The sequence below is a fragment of the Clytia hemisphaerica genome, unplaced genomic scaffold, assembly GCF_902728285.1.
Source record: "Clytia hemisphaerica strain Z4C2 unplaced genomic scaffold, Clytia hemisphaerica genome assembly, whole genome shotgun sequence".
NCBI classification, from domain to species: domain Eukaryota; kingdom Metazoa; phylum Cnidaria; class Hydrozoa; order Leptothecata; family Clytiidae; genus Clytia; species Clytia hemisphaerica.
Genome location: NW_027103319.1, coordinates 124,813 through 143,144, shown reverse-complemented (window position 1 = coordinate 143,144; position 18,332 = coordinate 124,813). Strand labels below are relative to the sequence as shown.

The 18,332-nt window shown below is 37.8% G+C and overlaps 2 protein-coding genes across 2 annotated transcripts; both read right to left on the bottom strand.

The window, feature by feature from the left end:
• Positions 1 to 1,490: 1,490 nt before the first annotated feature.
• Positions 1,491 to 4,715, bottom strand: LOC136814821 (uncharacterized). The gene has a single exon (XM_067071251.1). It carries the CDS (start codon positions 4,713 to 4,715, stop codon positions 1,491 to 1,493), a length of 3,225 nt encoding a protein of 1,074 aa, XP_066927352.1.
• A 74-nt stretch (positions 4,716 to 4,789) lies between these two features.
• Positions 4,790 to 15,209, bottom strand: LOC136814362 (serine-rich adhesin for platelets-like). The gene is made up of 3 exons (XM_067070893.1): positions 15,040 to 15,209; positions 6,740 to 13,155; positions 4,790 to 6,348 (listed from the first exon to the last, which is right to left on the bottom strand). The coding sequence occupies exons 2-3, from the start codon at positions 13,080 to 13,082 to the stop codon at positions 4,790 to 4,792; spliced, it is 7,902 nt and encodes a 2,633-aa protein (XP_066926994.1). The 5' UTR covers positions 13,083 to 13,155; positions 15,040 to 15,209.
• Positions 15,210 to 18,332: the final 3,123 nt, after the last annotated feature.

Below are 18,332 nucleotides of genomic sequence, written 5' to 3'. Positions count from 1 at the left end.
TAGATATACCAGATTTGATTTTGCTCACATTCTGTATTTATCTGTTCTTTTCTTTTAAACCGCAGCTTTCTGTATGAATTGGAATTAGATTTTTCGATAAAATCTTCGGTTCGAAAAAGTTCTGCTCTGTTTGAAAGTGTTTAGACTGTTTGTTAAGAATTTCTTACAAAGAAGAACAAAGTATATGAGATAGAATGTGAGGCTTCGAGGAAAGATTTAAAAAGAACATTATATGAATTTAAGGCTTTGCAGACACTAAAACATGCAATTGCATACGAAAATAAACCAGAACACACGCAAAATGCTGAAACTATTCCATGGTCATCATTTAGGTGGATAGCCAGGTTTTTGGTCATTTGGAAGATTTCTATGTTTCGTACGGGAATTTAAAATGTTGAGTTATTTAGAGATGTTTACTTTAACTAACAAATTTAATATACATACATATAAAATACAAAAATATAATAATTTTTTTTGCTTGAAAAAAAAGAAGTTATTTATTAAACAACAGTTTAAAATGTTAAACTTTTAGACCCCACCCTATTTGAATATAGACTAGCATTCTGACTTAAATAAACATTTGATAATCCTCTAACCTCTTGAGAAATAATAACAAACCCTAAAGTTAAGTATTTTGGCAAAGCAATTGATATTATTTTTAAAGCACTTTTCATCGTGTCATGAAAATCTGGTTATACACGTTTTTTTTAATAAGAACATGAGGCTTCGGTGGCCAAAATCTTAAGAACAAGTTAAGAAAATTTTAAGGCTTTGTGGGCTCTAAAACACCTGTTTTCTTAGGAAGATGGACAAAAATGCTGAAAATGAGAAAAAAAATTTTTTTTAGGCTTGAAACCCGAAAAGTTAAGAACATCTGAAGGCTTCAAAATTTTTGGATGTTCTAATGAAAAAAAACGTGTATCTGTGAGAGCATCCCAGAACTTGATAACATCCACTCACTAACTTTTTCAAAAGCTAGATAGGAATTTAAAAGCTTCAAAAACATAAACAGAATTTGGGATGCTTGAAAAAGTTTCCTAAAAATCCTAATTTTTTGCAAGTCACATTGCAATTCCATAAAATCACTGAGAACTGTGACTTTGCATCAGCTTTCCAGACAAGACTCCGCCTTCCTATAAAGAGTAAATTAATAAAAACTGAAGCTTCTCGTCTATCTTATAAACTCATTAAATCAGATAATCTTATTAGGAGTGGAACGAAAGTTTGCAAATTACAGAGTTAAAAAATTCAAGTAGAATGTCACTGCAAGAGTTGACTTTAAAAATTCGCGAGTGAAAAAATTCCCATTGCAGAGAGAGAGAGAGAGAGTTGACGGGACGAAAAATTCTAATGGATATGAATGATGAATGTTCAGTTTTATAAGAAAAAAAGGCTCAAAATCAAAAATTTAAGAACATGTTGAGAACATTTTCAAGGGCTTTACCCTAGGTGGGATAAAAAGAAACTTTGAAATAAATAATAATAATATACTATAGAATATAACAGAACTTATTTTTGTCCATATCATTATCTAGTTCCCTCAATTTCTCCTTCTCTAAAAGTTCTTTCAGTAATTGTATGAAAATTTCAATTTCCCTCGTGGTACAATTTACTAACACCCATTCCCCTATACAACCATCATGCTCAAAATTCTTCAAAATGTTTTTAAATTCAACTGTCTCCGTTTCAAATCGTTCTAAAATATTCGAGTCCATTATAACTTGGATACTTAACTGACAGGTGCCTTCGTTCTTTTGACGTATGCTATATGACCATTGTTTATCGCTTTGCGCATGCGTATCTACGTGTTTTCCCGACGCGTTCAGTTCAGGTACGTTAGCAACTGATAAGAAGCTACCCGAACGTTTCATACCAGGCTGAGTCGACGAATCATCAATCGATAACATCGATACGTGTTGAGCGGGAGAAGCTAAAGGTGATTTGTTGGCAATATCAGTTTCAATTTCAGAATGGAACCTCTGTTCTTGGTCTTCTTTGAATATAAAAGAAATCGTTCTTTTTTGTGCTGAAGGTGAATGTGGGAAAACAATATTAACTTCTGATGAAATATTTTTCCTCGATTCGCCACTTCCAATATCGGCTGTAAATTCGTTCACAGCATCTTGAATAACAGCCATGACTTCTTGGTTCGAACCCATCCCGTTGGAACTGCTCACAGCACCTGAGAGTAGATCATCGACCGTTTGTAGTGAGCCTTTCAGCTTGATAACGTCCGATTCTTGCCCGTCCAACAACGGCTCAACAATAAGCTCTGTTTCAGTCATATTTTCCAAGTCTTTTCCACGAAATTCGTTCGATTCTCGTACGTTAAAAACTGTATCCGAATGCTTCAATAAATATTCTTTAAAATCGATACTATCTCCTTTCAAACTGACGATCGAATTTATAGCCAATATCTTTTGACGAGATTCAGGTTCAACTTTAGTCTCAACTTTGTTTTGATGCGCAGTGTTTACACTTTCAGAAGAATCTGCTGATACACGAATCCAACTATTTTCCTCTCTTCCAACAACCCTCTTCGTAGCAGTCTCAAATTTCTTGTCGCTCAATGGTTTTCCACGTCGATTATTTCTACTGTTAGAATCATTTACGACAACACTATCAATAGAACCATTTTCCTTATCCGTCAAATTCTTTAGTGATGATTCAATTACTGTAAATTCTGAACGATTTTCCTTGATAATATTTTCACTCAAAAGATCTGGTTTTCCCTCTGTATAACGTTGATCCAAACGACTTTCTCTATGCTGCAATCCTGTGTTTTTATTATCAAACGTCAGTATATTTGAACTATCAATTAAAACATCAGTTGTTGTTTTTTGATGTTCGGTTTTTATATAAACAGGATTATACTCTCTATTGAAAGTGCTATCCTCTTTTATCCTCGCTGCAGTAACAACTCCTTCTATTTCTCCATTGTTAAAATCATTTGTATCGTCGTCTAGCTGATGAGTGAGAGGATTGTCCTGGTTGTTAAAGCCCTCTTGTGAAATAGTTGAGTGATTGACTTGTTCATTGGTAAGGGAGTGTTGTTTCTGCTTGGTAACTATCGTGCTATCTTCGATATGATGTTTGTTTTCTGTGGGATTTCTCGTCTTGGAGATTAACTCTTTCTTCACCGAGTGGTCTTCCTCTTTTGAAACAGCGTCTTCTTGATTTTCCACCTCCGGAGATTTGTTTTCTGGGCGATTATCGTCTTGCTCTACAACCTCTATCCATTGTTTCGCTTGAGCGTTTATTTCGTTTGCTCTCGAGTCATTCTCATCTCGATTACTCACTCTTGAGAGATAGTCGTATCGATTATCTTGTCTCTCTTTAAGCTCTCCAGTTTCAATTTTCACATGATAATTTTGTTCCTTATCAGACCTGAGTTTGATAGATTCATCTTGAGCAACAGTGGTTGTGTTTAATGACTTGTTAGCGAGCAGAGATCCATCAGTGGTGATGAGGTCATTATTATGATGTAATGATTTTTTATAATTCTCTTCTTTCTCTCTATTATTGTATGACGTAATACTGTCATCAGATTGTTGTGTATTTGTTAAGAGATTATCGTTTTCTGCAAACACTTCCCGTGTATTTGATTCCACTGTGATTTTCTCTTCAATAACTATTTGTTGATCTTGTAGCAGGGTCTTCTTTAGTTCAACGTGGTTTTTGGATGTTTCATTCTTCCTGGTATCTTCAGGTGAATCCACGACAACGTTGTGGACAGTAAGAGGATCTGGAGTGTCTTGATCACAGTCAGGAATGGTTAGGTCGTCGATGATTTGATCGAACTCTTCCATATTTGAAAGATCAACTTCATCAAAGCTGTCGACAGTATCGGTAACTTCAAGAATCGTGATGTCGCCTTGAATCTCCAGATCAGTATCTTCGTTTTTCGGTTGTTCCGAAGCTTGCTCAACGGTGCAAATGAGGTTTACTTTATGAGGTTCAGATTCTTTAACAAACCCAACATCAATCTTCGGATCTTCACCAACTATGGAATCGGGTTCGATAATTTGAGTTGTACTTTCATTTTCGCTTGTCCTCCTGACTTGTTCCACATTCTTTGTCTCAGGAACCACCGGGTCTTCAACTAACTCAGAATCTTCAACGACTTCTGCATCCTCAGTAATTGTCAATGGTGTCACTCCTACATCAATATTGACATATTCTGTATGACTAGGAACGTCAGTATCATCCTCTTGGACATCGTCTAAGCTTAATGCAGTCGGCGATGATACCTCTTCATGAGATATTGACGGTTTAGATACCAGTGTAGTAGTCATTTCTACTTTTATAAGATCTGGGTCAACATCAGTGAAAGCAGGGGTAACAACCTTTATTTCTTTTCGTTCAGAGTCTTCGGCAAGAGAAGATGGGGTTACTTCTCGAACGATGTTGATATAACCAGGACTTTCAATAGTCGCAGAGACAATATCTGGTGAATCAAGAATACCAATTACTCCATTAGATACTGGTGTATTAGATTCAGTTTCAGATTCAGATTTAGGTACGCATGCATCTATTGGCGAAGTAGGGTCGACATCAGAAAATGCAGAGATACCATCCAGTATGACTTTCTTTTCAGACTCTTTAGTGATATCAAATTTAGTTGTTCCTTGATCGATATGGACATGACCCATCTGTTCAAGGCTTTCTATTGGAGCAGTGGTAACATCTGGTGAGACAGGAGTACCATCAAGCATACCTTTCTGTTCAGAATCCTCAGCAATAGAGAATGAGGTTATTTCTCGACCGATATTGATATAGCCAGGACTTTCTATTGATGTGGCGTCAACCTCTGGAACACCAAAATGTCGTCCAGTGTTTCATCGATGCTTTCCTGGCGAATCCTCATTTTTTGTTTCAATAACATCCGTTCTTTGGGACTCATTGGAGATGTTGACTTTTTCGTCTCAGACACGTCCTCATTGATTGCTTCTTCTTGAAGAAGGCTATCTTGTCGTGTTGCTACCTCTTGGTTAGCCATCGATTCTAGTACCGTTGGTTCTGCTCTACCAAGTGTTACAATAGCCTTCGATGACTCATCGATCTCTTGGCCATCTTGTATTTGTGATGATACTTGCAACTGTGAAGTTTCTTGTTCTTGTTTCTTCGACACCTCCTTACCGGTAGAATCAAATACTAAGTGCTTGACTGATTGTTCGCGTCTAGCGTATAAGAATTTATCATCATCCATTTGGTCATCAGAGAGCTCATTTTCATCTGCAGATTGAATCTCTTCACTTTCCATCAAGCGTTGGATGAAATTACTTCGTTTTGATCTCTTTTTGGATTCTGAAGATTCAACAGTAGATTGTACAGCCTTTGGCTCTTTTGCTGAAATCGGAATTTGGAATTCGTTGATTTTTCTCTTTGTTTCAGCTAGCTTAACTACATGTTCTGAACTCTTCGGTGGCTCGTCAGGAGTTTTGCTCTTGACTTCATGTTGTTGCATTTTTTCCTTGGGTTCGGATATCTCAGCTATGGGTTCAGCTGTCTTTTTCTCATCACATAATGGTAGCCTGTTAGCTTCGTCTCCTGCGATCTTTTTCGAGTTAGCTGGTCCTGTAACCTTTGGTTCCTCTACAGGAGTCGGGCTATTGACTTCGTTTGAAACAGAGCTCTGTTCTGGATACTTTTCTGGGCAATCACTGGACACCTCAGGATCAAGTGAAGATTCTTTGAGGGTCATTTTATTGATGTCAATTGTTGGCTTTTCATCATCTGCCACAACCTCTCTATCATCTTTGGTAACTTCAGTCTCTAGGACTACCGTCCGTTCTTCTTCACCAGAAGTCACATTCTCGACGTCATCAAAAGATAAACCTTTATCTTCACTCTGCATTAATCGTTGAATAAAGGTGCTTCGTTTAACACTCTTTCTCTCAGCTTTGGCAATCCCTTTGGTAGGAGACACAGCATCCACAGACGGTCCACCAAGCTCTATAACACAATATTCATCATCATGGACAGTATCTGCTTTCTCTTCACGACCAGCATCTCCGATCACCACATCTTTGAAGGTGAAGCTCGAATGTTGTTCGCTGTTTCGTTTCTTCATTATAGAGTATGGCGAAAAACTCTCATAATCGGGAGAAAGATCTTTCTCTAATTTGGCGCGTTCAGCGATTTTGGATAAACTGGTTTTATCCTTTTCTCTTTCCTTTTCTAGTTGAGCATTCGACTTTTTAATGGCTTCGTAACTCTTGTTGAATTCATGGTCTTCTTCGTCGATAAATTGGTCCACCATTGACAGCAAGCCAGCCACGTGGTCACCCAGTCCTTCGTTCTTGTACCACGAGTCACGGCCAGATGACTCATGCATTGGTCTCGAACCTAGAGAAACAAACATGAAAGGAGTTGTTTTAATGTACTTGAAACAGCTAATTTTTTACAGTTTTTTGGAAAAAAATAGCACAAGCAAAATAGAAATTTTCCAAGTCTTTCATTGGACCATGAATATTAGTTTACCAATGTGATTCCTTAATTAAAGTCGAAGAAGCCAAAAAAGAGTTTAAATCTATCGAGATAAATTGTTATGCAAGCTCTTCTTTGCTGTAAAAATGAGTTTCAGCGAAAAAGTATACTCTCTTTAAATATTTTGAAAAACAAACTTTTATTTGTTTAAATTATAGATGTGCCATGAACGATGAACGATTGGGCTCTATAATCCACAAGCTTTATAAGGAAAAAGAAAATCAATGAAATAAAAAAACTATAAACATACCATGTTCGATGAGCGCAATATCGATTCCACCCATGATATGTTCCATGTGTTGGACAATGTCTTCACTGAGTTGCTTATTCTTAATTTGGTCAAGACTTTCGTATTTGGCTGCTAGAATCTCTTCCTCGCTTTGAGATCTTTGCTCTGGTGATTTTCTTCTTCTTCTTCGTCCAGTTTTTGGTGATTTGATCAGCTCCTCGTTGGTTCCAGTGGAAATGGTAGGTGACATCAAGTTCCTGTCCTTCAAGGTGTCTTCTTGCTTTTCTGGTGATCTTCTTCGGTCAGTTCTCGGTGATTTGATCAACTCCTCGTTGGAACTAGCTGACTTTCTTGAGGAAATAGTAGGCGACTTTAAGCCTTCGTCGTCCAGGTTGTCTTCTTCTTTTCTCTTGCTTGGTGATTTGATCAACTCCTCGTCGGAACTCGTTGTCTTTCCTGAGGAAAATGTAGACGGTTTCAAGTTCTTGTCCTTTGAAGTATTCTCTTGTTTCTCTGTTGATCTTATTATTTGATCATCTATTGGTGTGTTTAGACTCTCTTTGTAAGTTTTTGGTGCATTCTCTGGAGAAAGTCGTTGCGAACCGGTTTGTGATTTCGATGATTCATCTTTGATGGAGTTACTTTGACTTTCTGTGGACAATTTCTGTTTAGATACTGGTGATGCTGGTGATTTTGGTATCTCGGCCTCAGAATTAACTGTATTGAGTGGTGATGTTAACGTCTCATCCACAGCAGAGGCGGGCTTCTTTGTGAATGGACTCTGTTCAGGTTTTGGTGATTTAAGCACCTCTTCGTGACTGATCGGTACCTTTATGTCACTTTTATCGCCATTTTTATTGGATGATAATGTTTCCTTGTCAGTTGATTCTGGCTTGTTTAAGAGAGGTTCAGTTCGGTCAGCGATAAATGATTTTGGACCTGGTTTGGTCTTATTTAACTGATCAGTGAATCTATTTTTTCGAGGAGTTGTTGGAGATTTCAACGATTGTTGTTGCTTCTCATCACCAGTCTTTGACGACTCATTGCTCTTTGGTTTTTGATCAACTGTCGGCGAAGTTGGAGCCTTATCGACTGGCTCAATCGATGGAATCTCCATACACACCGTCTTTAGCGAGTCTTTGCTCTTTGGTCTTCGATCAACTACTGGTGACTTTGGAGTTTCATCAGCTGGTTCCATCGACAGAATTTCCACATCTATTGTCTTTGACGACTCATTGCTCTTTGGTTTTTGATCAACTGCTGGTGACTTTGGAGTTTCATCAGCCGACTCCATCGATGGGATCTCCACATCCACTGTCTTTAGCGAGTCTTTGATCTTTGGTTTTCGATCAACTGCTGGTGACTTTGGAGTTTCATCAGCTGGCTCCATCGATGGGATCTCCACATCCATTGTTTTTGGAGAGTCCTTGCTCTTTGGTTTTCGATCAACTGCTGGTGACTTTGGAGTTTCATCAGCTGGCTCCATCGATGGGATCTCCACATCCATTGTCTTTGACGAGTCTTTGATCTTTGGTTTTTGATCAACTGCTGGTGACTTTGGAGTTTCATCAGCCGACTCCATCAATGGGATCTCCACATCCACTGTCTTTAGCGAGTCTTTGCTCTTTGGTTTTCGATCAACTGCTGGTGACTTTGGAGTTTCATCAGCTGACTCCATCGATGGGATCTCCACATCCATTGTCTTTGACGAGTCCTTGCTCTTTGGTTTTCGATCAACTGCTGGTGATTTTGAAGCTTTATCAAGTGACATCAACGATTGTACTTCGCCAATATTAGATGTATTTATTCCCTGTGGAGAATTTGGAGCTTCATCACCAGGATTTGCTGGTTGTTCAGTGAATCTATTTCGTCGGGTTGCCGATGGAGACTTCAACAACGAACTTTGCTCCATATCTTGAGTCTTTGGTGAATCTGTGTCTCTTCGCTTTTCATCCAGCGTTCGAGACTTTGGAGCTTCGTTAACAGGTTTTACTTGTTGTTCAGTAAACCTGTTTCGTCGGTTGGTTATTGGTGACTTTAGAGAGCTTCCAGACGACAAAGAAAGATCCAGCTTGAAGTTTTTGGTATCTTTGTCCATGGGCTTTTTGTTAATTGTTGTGATTTCGCCTGGCTCTTTATCAGAATCCTTTTGTGACTCCGAAGCCTTCTCTGTAGATCTCGCTTCATCCAGAGATGTCGGCGACTTCACTCTAAGGTCTTCATTTGGTTGTAGCTGTGTTGGAACTGCCTCTTCCAAATCTTTGAACTCGCTTGTAGAAGTAACATGCAATGATGTGTCTTCCAAGACTTGCAAATGCTCCGGTAGTTCTTCCACCATACGGCTCTTTACTGGAGTCATAATGATTTCTTCGACGATATGAGCCGGTTTGTCTTTAAGTTCTACTTTAGTGGGAATATGCTCTTTGTTGGATGAATGGATCGCGATAGATGAAGATGAGGAAGTTACTACCTCTGTTTCTGAAGGTTTCTTATCGATAGTCGCCATTGTAGATTCTATATCCATGGGTAAAGAAGGTACATCAAAAGAAAGTGTCGGCGATTCTGCCTTGCGGTCATTTGGTTCAGTTCTTTGAGTGATTAGGTCAGGCTTCCCATTATCGATTCCAATGATGCTGAACTGGTCTTCGAATGACTTTCGGCCAGATCCTTCATCAACTCGAGTCTTGAAGTTTGGTTCATCAGTCACGTCTCCTTGAGTTTTCTTCAACTTCCTTGAATAATCAGTATCGAAGTCAACCTGTTTTTGCGTCGCTGTCTTCAGAGAGGATTCAGTCTTTGATTTTGCTTTTAAACTTGATTTCTGTGTAACTTCATCTGCAATAGGCTTCAGTATTGATGATTCAATATTTGTCGGTAAATCAATAGTTGAGACAGTTGAATCATGATGGGCAAGTGCATTTGAGGTTACGGCTATTTGTGGTTCCAGTGTAGATTTGCTGTCAGATTCTTTTGATGGTCCAATAGATGAGGAAGATTTCGAAAAAGATTTTCCACGGATTTCATCAGTTGAATCATGTTGGACGTCTTGCTTAGAGGTTGTAGATGATAGTAAATGTTTATGTGACTTCGATGACATTGAAGCTTTAGTGCCATCTTCTGGTGATGCAGCAACATTTGGCGACTTCGATTGTAATGCCACAGTAGCATGTTGCTTGCCAGACTTTGGTGTCGATGTCGAAACTTTGCTGTCAGCTTCTGATGGGGTTACATCAGCTAAAAGAGTTTTTTGTTTTGGTGTAGCACGAATCTTTGATGAATCTTTTGGCTTGTTGGACTTTGGTGTCGATGTCGAAACTTTGCTGTCAGCTTCTGATGGGGTTACATCAGCTAAAAGAGTTTTTTGTTTTGGTGTAGCACGAATCTTTGATGAATCTTTTGGCTTGTTGGACTTTGGTGTCGATGTCGAAACTTCGCTGTCAGCTTCTGATGGGGTTACATCAGCCAAAAGAGTTGGAGATTTTGATGTAGCACGAATCTTGGATGAATCTTTTGACTTGCCAGACTTTGAAATTGATGCCGAAACTTCGCTGTTTGCTTCTTGTGGGGTTACATCAGCCAAAAGAGTTGGTGATTCTAATGTAGCACAAATCTTTGACGAATCTTTTGGCTTGCCAGACGTTGAAATTGATGTCGAAACTTCGCTGTTTGCTTCTGGTGGGGTTACATCAGCTAAAAGAGTTGGTGATTTTGATGTAGCAAGAATCTTTGATGAATCTTTTGGCTTGCCAGACGTTGATATTGGTGTCGAAACTTCGCTGTCAATTTTTGGAGATGTCGAAGTAAGTTTTTGAGTAGGGTGAGCCTTTAAAGAATTTTCTTGCTTGTTAGATCTTGAGGTTGATGTCGAAACATTGCTGTCATTTTTCGAAGTGGCGATTTCTTCAGATGAAGAGCTTGTATTGTCAGCTTTCGATGAAGAAGTTGACAGCATATGCGCAGCAACATTATCCGTTTCTTGTTTTGTGAACGCTTTATCTGGCACTGTAGGTGATGGTGTACGTGCTTTCATTCGCTGATCAACTTCATCACGAGCTTTGAATGTTAGACTATCCACAGTATCAAGTTTGTTTAATTGGACTGTTTGTTTCAACTTGATGTCGAATAGATCTTTCTCTTCTCTTCGTCTACGGGATGACCGTTTTTGCTGAGTTTTAACCGTTTCGTCTGGTTTTGATGGCTTTTCGGTGACCTTCTCATCGCTCTTGCCATCAATACTGTCGGAAGTTTTGACACTTGTTGTTGAAGATTTCAATGAAAAGGGACTTGGTGATCTAGCAACTGGAGAATCATTAATGTCTGTAACCGGTTTTGAATGAATATCTTGTGAACCCGTATCCTTGGTTGATTCAGATCCAACAGAGAGTTTGATTGGAGCATTGTCTCTTTGCAAGACCTCTTTGTTCTCAATCTCAGAGGATGATTTAACCTCTTGGTTGACTTTTTGTAGCTCATCTTTGGAGGACAGGTGGATAGAGCTGGGGGTAGTAACCGTGCTATCATCGTAATTAATCATTGTAGGTGTCGAAGTCGTTACAATGTCATCCTCTTCACTGAACTTTGAATTGATGTTAGCTGAGGTGCTGTTATTCCGCTTATCAGTTTTAAAGGTCTGTTGACTAGTGCCCTGGGAAGGCTCACCAGTTCCAGGCACCAATGAGCTGTCTTTACGATCAACTTTAAAGTTTATTTTACTTTTCGACTGGTCACTGTGGAGTGGACTTCCCGTAATCTGTGCAGTGGAAGATCCGGTGGTCGGGTCAGCAAATTTAACACCCTCGTCGACAGTTCTTGGAGCAACTTCCAGCATAACATTGTTCTCTTTACTGTCATTTTTCTCATTAGAATTGTCTTTTATCGTTTTGTCTGACGAAATTTCAGTAGTCAACTTTTTGGCAATGTTGTTGATAGGATCTGAAGGTGATGGGAGAGACGGTCTCTTCTTGGTTGGAGACATTGGTGATTTTCTTGGCGATGAAGCACTTGGCTCTTTCTTGACCGATCGTAATGTAACCTCCTCAGTAAAGTTCTTAATTTTGATCGTTTTTTCTTCCCCGTCGAATGCTTTTGATTTGTTAAGACTTCCTTTGAGGTTTAATTGGGAAGGTCTTGGTTCTTGCTTGGTGCTTTTTCGTGGCACTTTCGGTGAAAAAGCATCATCGGGCTTTCGCTTTAGATCAAGATTCAATTTTGAGTGATCAACGTTAGGACTCTTAACCGAATTCGTCTCAGCTTTCAAGTTTACAGTCACTTTATTGCGTTTAGAAGGGGTCTGATCACGGCCCTGGAAAGTAACATTGTAGTCTTTATTGTCTTTCCTACCAGTTATGAATAACGAGCTCTTTTCAACACTAACTTGTTCCTTTTTGTCCATAGCTTTCACTTCAACTTTGGTTCCTGTTAAGTCAACCTTCCTGTTGTTTTCAAGTTCAGGAGTTTTTGTAAACGTTACAGCACCTGCGTCTAAATCATTCTTGTTTTTGTTGTCCACTTCAAGTTCAGAAGTTTTGGTGAATGTCGGTGTAACAGTTACTTTGAGCCCACCGACAGTTTGCTTTTCGTGGACCATCACAACACAGTTATTATCATCCTCTTTACCAGATATGATTCTGACATTCTCATCCTCTTCATGTCCTCGCGTTGCTAAACCTTGCTTCTTATTTCGAAATCGACGTTTCCCCGACCGATCCTCTGACTCTTTCATATTGATAATACTAACGTTCTTATCGCCAGAGTTTTGAGTACCCAATTTCTCAGCTTTGATCTCGACATTTTCTGCCCTAAGGTTTCTATGAATTGTATGCCGATCTCCGGCAGGAGAAGTTCCGACACTGGAATCTCCAACTTTGATATTGATTTGAGCATTGTCCTGTACGAAGGTATCGACATTGACAATGTTATGCTCGTCTTCAGCATTTTCGATATCCGAAGTCAAATCAGCGTCAACTCCATCGACATGGTTCTTGAAAACTAATTCTGAGTCAAGTTCAATATCAGAATCAATATATTCTTCATAACGTCGTATTCCCTCCTCGACTATCTCTTTCAAATGTTGAACTTGTTCGTATTCACATTCCGAAAGTACTGAAATGGTACGTTGCTTAGGTTTCAGCTCTTTTGTTCGTTTCAATCGTTTAGAATGACGATGATCTGATTCTTGTAGCTCATCCGATGATGATGAACCATCATTCTGAGGGATTGGACGCAATTTTCGATTGCGTTGCCGAGTTAGATTTGTTTCTTCAACGAAAGCATCATCATCGTCGTCTATTGTCTCTGGTAGAGTAGAACCCTCGGTAGGTTTTCTCTTTGTGTTTTGGTTGGGATTTCTTAGTTGCTTTTCCATTACACACTCATTCTAGCTTGAAATCCAGGCTGTTTGGTTGGCTGATTGGTCGTCCTCTCTTACAAAATGAAGTCTACAAAAAAGAAGAAATAAAAACATTTTAAAATTATTGGTTCACCCTGTAAAAGCTTATAATTTGCGCTTCAGACTCTGACACCTGATGCCCATAAAAATCTCCAAAGAGGCAAGGTTTACGGTATTCAAGTAACGATATATAATAACGCTTTTAAATTTGATTCAATCATGGGGGGAGGGGTTTGCAATTTTACGGTGTGACAGGATTGGCTCTTTTTAAGTACGGTATTACGGGATTTGACAAAAATAGGGACGGGGAAACGGTATTTTAAAATCAGACGGTGACGGTATTATTTTTAGTCAATTTTCCGGTATTTTAACCTCTACAAACTGGTGTGACGGTGTTATTATTTTTTTAAATTTTCGGGATTCCGGGATTCAGCAAAAGTTTTGACGAGAAAACGGTATTTCGAGCCCCTACAACCCCCCCCCCCCAATCATGGAAGGTGGAAGGAAAGAAAAAAAAATTACATCTTTGTTTACTCATTGTACAAATAGTTTTAAGATGATGATTTGTGTGATTTTAATAACAAATCCCGAAGAAAAATAAAGGCTAGTCTGTTTTAAACTGTTTTGTAAATAGCAACGATGTACATGGCTAGTGATTGAGGATTTAAGATTTAGGCTTGAAATGTCAAAACCATAAACAAGTCAATGTGGTTTAATCGCGAATTTTCTTCCTGATAAAAATACAATCAATTCATTTGGTCCTCCCTGGTGGGGGTCAACCCTTAGCGGCCCCAGAATCTTTCGTTAAATGTAACGGCATGTCATTAGTTCGGAATTACATGAAATTATTGCATGCCGTATATCCTAAGGTTTTGTTTTAAAGCATACTCAAAACCACAATTGTCCCTCAATTTATGTTCCTTTTTAAGATTTTTCTTTTTGCGTAACTTTTTATGTGCGCAAGTTATACAAGTTTGTTATTCAAAGTGCTCTTAAAATTTTCTAATTTTTTGTGACGAGAAAGATTCATTTTCCAATGAGAAGAAGTTAAGAAAGTAAGTATTTGATTGGCGATAAGAATTCTTATGCAAGGTTGTGTACATTTTCATGTAAAGAAGGACTTTTCCTGAAAAATGGCATCTTATGCCTTTTATAAATAGTAAGTTTTATGACAAAATAAACAAGGAATCGATAGGCCATACAGAATACAGAAGAGAAATTTGATCTCCCTATGTATATAATAGGATAAAGGGTAATTCTCCATCGAAAAACATGACAAATACTACGTCAATTTTAAAGGGATATCAAATGATTGTTTTCTTTACTCATTATATTTTTGGAGATTTAAATCCATGATGCGTAGCAACTGGCGTAAGAATGGTTGGCATAAATCGAATGCAAAATCATGTAAAAACTTGGAGAAATTTGAGGACACTTTTAAGATTGAAGGACATTTTAATCCAAGGAGCTTGAGAAACTATAATGTAGCTTTCTGGAGAGAGAGCAATTCCACCTTCAGTGTGGTCGTACTTCTCAAAACACGAATCCCGCAAAATTAATCACATTTTTCATATATACCTCGAAACTTTGGACCTGCATTAGTTGGTCAATTAATTGATTATAACAAGAACCTTTATGAGTGATCAAAGAAAAGCTTTTTGTCTGAGAAGAAAATGTATTTCATATAGTGAAGTAGTCCACATTTTTAAAACTACGCGGTACTTTCGGAAGGAAAAGCAGTTTTTCAAACTCTCCTGAAAAGAAAATTCGTCTGAGTCGAAAGAACTTTTAACACTGTTATGAAACTACTACAGAGTTATCGTTGAGTCATAAATAGCGGTTCCAAACTGCGGCCAACCCCCCCCCCCCCGTATGGCCTATTTATCAAGGGAATGAGGTTTAATCAAAAATATAAATACAAAAGAAAGCTCACCTCCAAAAGTAGCGTTCGGGGCTGGTAGGTAACTCCACTCTGCACGTTTCACTTTGACCAAAACTTCAGTCTCAGAACATCCGACTTCAATCGATGCAAGATTCCACACGGCTCTTAACCCAGAAAGGGTACAGAGCAAAACGTATGCACTCCTCAGCCCAACTTTAGGCGAAACTAAAACAAGAGATCAAAATTGTTCGAAATTTTTTATCAGAAGAGAGGAGTTTGATAGAAAGGGGAAGGAGATTAACTTTCTTGTCTGTTTACTTTGTGTTTATTACAAACATCACATCAAAATCACCTCCACAATATCACACATAACAATCTATATAGAGAATACTGTTTTCAGTCGTTGATTTGGCTGCAAAAAAAATTTGAATCCTTGAACACCTCCTCCATGGTAACTTGACTTACTGAGTTCCTCTCACTTTAAGGGGCGATTAACTGGTCTAACATATTTTAACCTACTGTAGTCTCCTGAGTAAAACCTCCAAGAATTTATGTCTAACTTATTTCCGAAGTCAAGATATTACAATTTAAAATTTCTAGAATGGGGCTCTTACGCGATTCTTAAATTGAAATGATATTTCTAAAAAACTTACTTAAAAATATCTCCACTGGAAAATAGTTAGACATAAATACTTGAAGATTTTTCTCAGGACTACAGTAGGTTATTGCAGGCAAAATATCTGAGACTAGTTAATTATCCCTTTAAGTGAGAGGAACTCAGTACGTCAAGTTACCATGGTTTTGAGGTTTTGCTCAGGACTTTAAAAGGTATACACATACCGAATCCCTGATAACATTGATAATAGAAACAATGTATAAAATAGTAATTGAAAAGTGAAGAAAACAAATGAAAAGTTGAGGATCAGGAAAAAAGGGACTAATAAAATTTAAAGCCCATTCGGTTTAAGTGTACACACTTTTTTCTACCAGTTTAGAACAATTTCTTTGAGAACGGTTTCCACATGGTAGCAAAGCTTAGTACAACACTTCAAAGCAAATGGACTTTAGAGTTTTTTAATACATTTGATCTGACCTAAGACTACAATCATGGACAAAATATTTGGGACAAAAGGGGATTTCCCTGCGAAATTTTAAACACCACAAATGATTTTTAAGCGCGTTAAATCATGAACATATAAACGACTGGACATCTATCTTTTATCGTCTCTTTGAAGCGAGCTTCGTTGCCGCCTGTATTTCAAAATTGGTATGAAAAATCCGACAACATTCCGTCATAATTTTATTTCTTTGAATTACTTAGGCAAAAAGATTGATAGAGCTTGAACATTACTCCTAATGTACAAAAGAATTATTTTCGATTTTTTTTACAAGTTTGCAATATATTTTATCAACATGTTCAACTCTGAAATGCAGAATTTCAACTGCGTGTATACTTTTGAATCCCTTTTGTCACTCCAATAATTTTTTTTATGACTTAAAAAAAATAGCTTGCCAAAGTTGAGAGCCTGTGTAATAAGAATATCAAAATTAGAATGTGACACTCTCTAAAATTATTAGACACTTTTAAGTCAAAATTTAAAAATATTAGTCGGAGTTTTGACAAGCTGACGATGGTTTTGCCTCTGTTATTTTGTTATGATATAGATAAAAGACTTGAGAAGAGTAGAACAACAGAGACTTTTGTCGAAGTTTTGACGTTGTTAGCAAGGTATTCCCAAGTGGTATATCATCAAAATCTATTGTTTCATTTTGTGCTTTTAACGAGGCGGCAACGAAGCTAGCAGCCTTTTCTACAAAAAGATAAAGGAGATGGATGTCCAGTCGTTTATATGTTCATGGTTAAATTACAGTTGGAAAGTAGAGTTTCAACTCGAGTTTTAAGCCTTAGTACCTTAGATTCTCAGGATTTAAAAGCTCTAATTTGCTCTAATTTGCTCTAATAAGGCTTGGAATATAACCTCCAAAATCGAAATATTCAACGAAAGAAAGTTGAAGTACTAAAATTGCAATTCTCGCCCGAACTTTAAATTCTGAAAAACGTTAAAATACACTATATAAATCTCAATATATTTCGACCAACATTGTAGCTTATACGTCCCAGAATCTCATCTTACATAAACTGAAAATACTTTGATTTGGATCTGATTATTAGACAGTCAATAGGATGTACTAGTACTAATTTGTAGACCTTGAGATCCTTAGCATTGGCGAAAAAAGCACAGATTTTTATAAAGCCCGAAGGACTAGATAGCGTACTTTGGCTGAAAGGTGTGTTGTGGTTCGGTAGGAAATCTTACCTAGGTCACGTGACATTACAGCAGAATTTTAGCGCTTAACCAATCAGAAGCTTTGCGGATTTACGAAAACAATACTAACAATATTTTTTGCGATATTCACTTTGTTTTTAGCTTGTAAAAGCTTACAGCACTCTATCTAGCCCTTCGGGCTTTACTGAAATCTGTGGAAAGAAGCTAAAGATACAAAAAAAACTTACCTTTCTAAAATATGATTGCGAATAGCCACACGAAACCAATTTCAAAAGTTTCAACTGCTCTCAATCACAAACCTCGGAAAAAGTGAAACAACATTATCTCAAAAATAGTCACTGAAACACTAATAAATCGCTGTTATGATTATGGTTAAATAAATAAGCAATCAATTAAATTTGATTTGACATGTAACACAACCCTTAACTCCACCTAACACCAATTTAATGTGTGTATGACCTGGAAGTTTTACAAGCTATTATCGTTTAGTGTAAATTCAATTCTTGGGACGGCTGCTATAGAGAAAGTACTGTATTCGGTTAGTAATCAAAACCTAATGTAGTGACTACTACAGCAAGATAAACAAGGAAGCGTTATCTTTCGGAAGAGCACCATCCTATTATGGTGCATTATACTACGCTCACCCAAAAAAATAACGATGGAGGTTGACATAAAGTGATAGAAAAGCAATAAAAATACAGTCTATCTTTTCCGCAGACTAAAATCTGCTACCGGTTTAGACCATGTTCAGACGTTACAGTTTAAAATCGCTTCATTGCGATTTTTGTTAGGGTAAGGATCTGTTTGTATATAGATGTTTGTATATAACGACGTTTCGGAGCAACGAAATGAAACAGTTCCGTCCCGATGAAAATAGTGGAGCGTAGCTGTTTCGATCAATCCGTTTTGCTTTGCAACGTCTTCTTTTTTTTTTCGAACCGCAATGTCTAAACATAATCTTAGACATTTCGTTGTACAAGGAAAATCTTGCGAGCTTATCAAATTGCAAGTACCATTGTCTCTCTAGCGATTAAAATAAAAAAGAATCATGAGTCA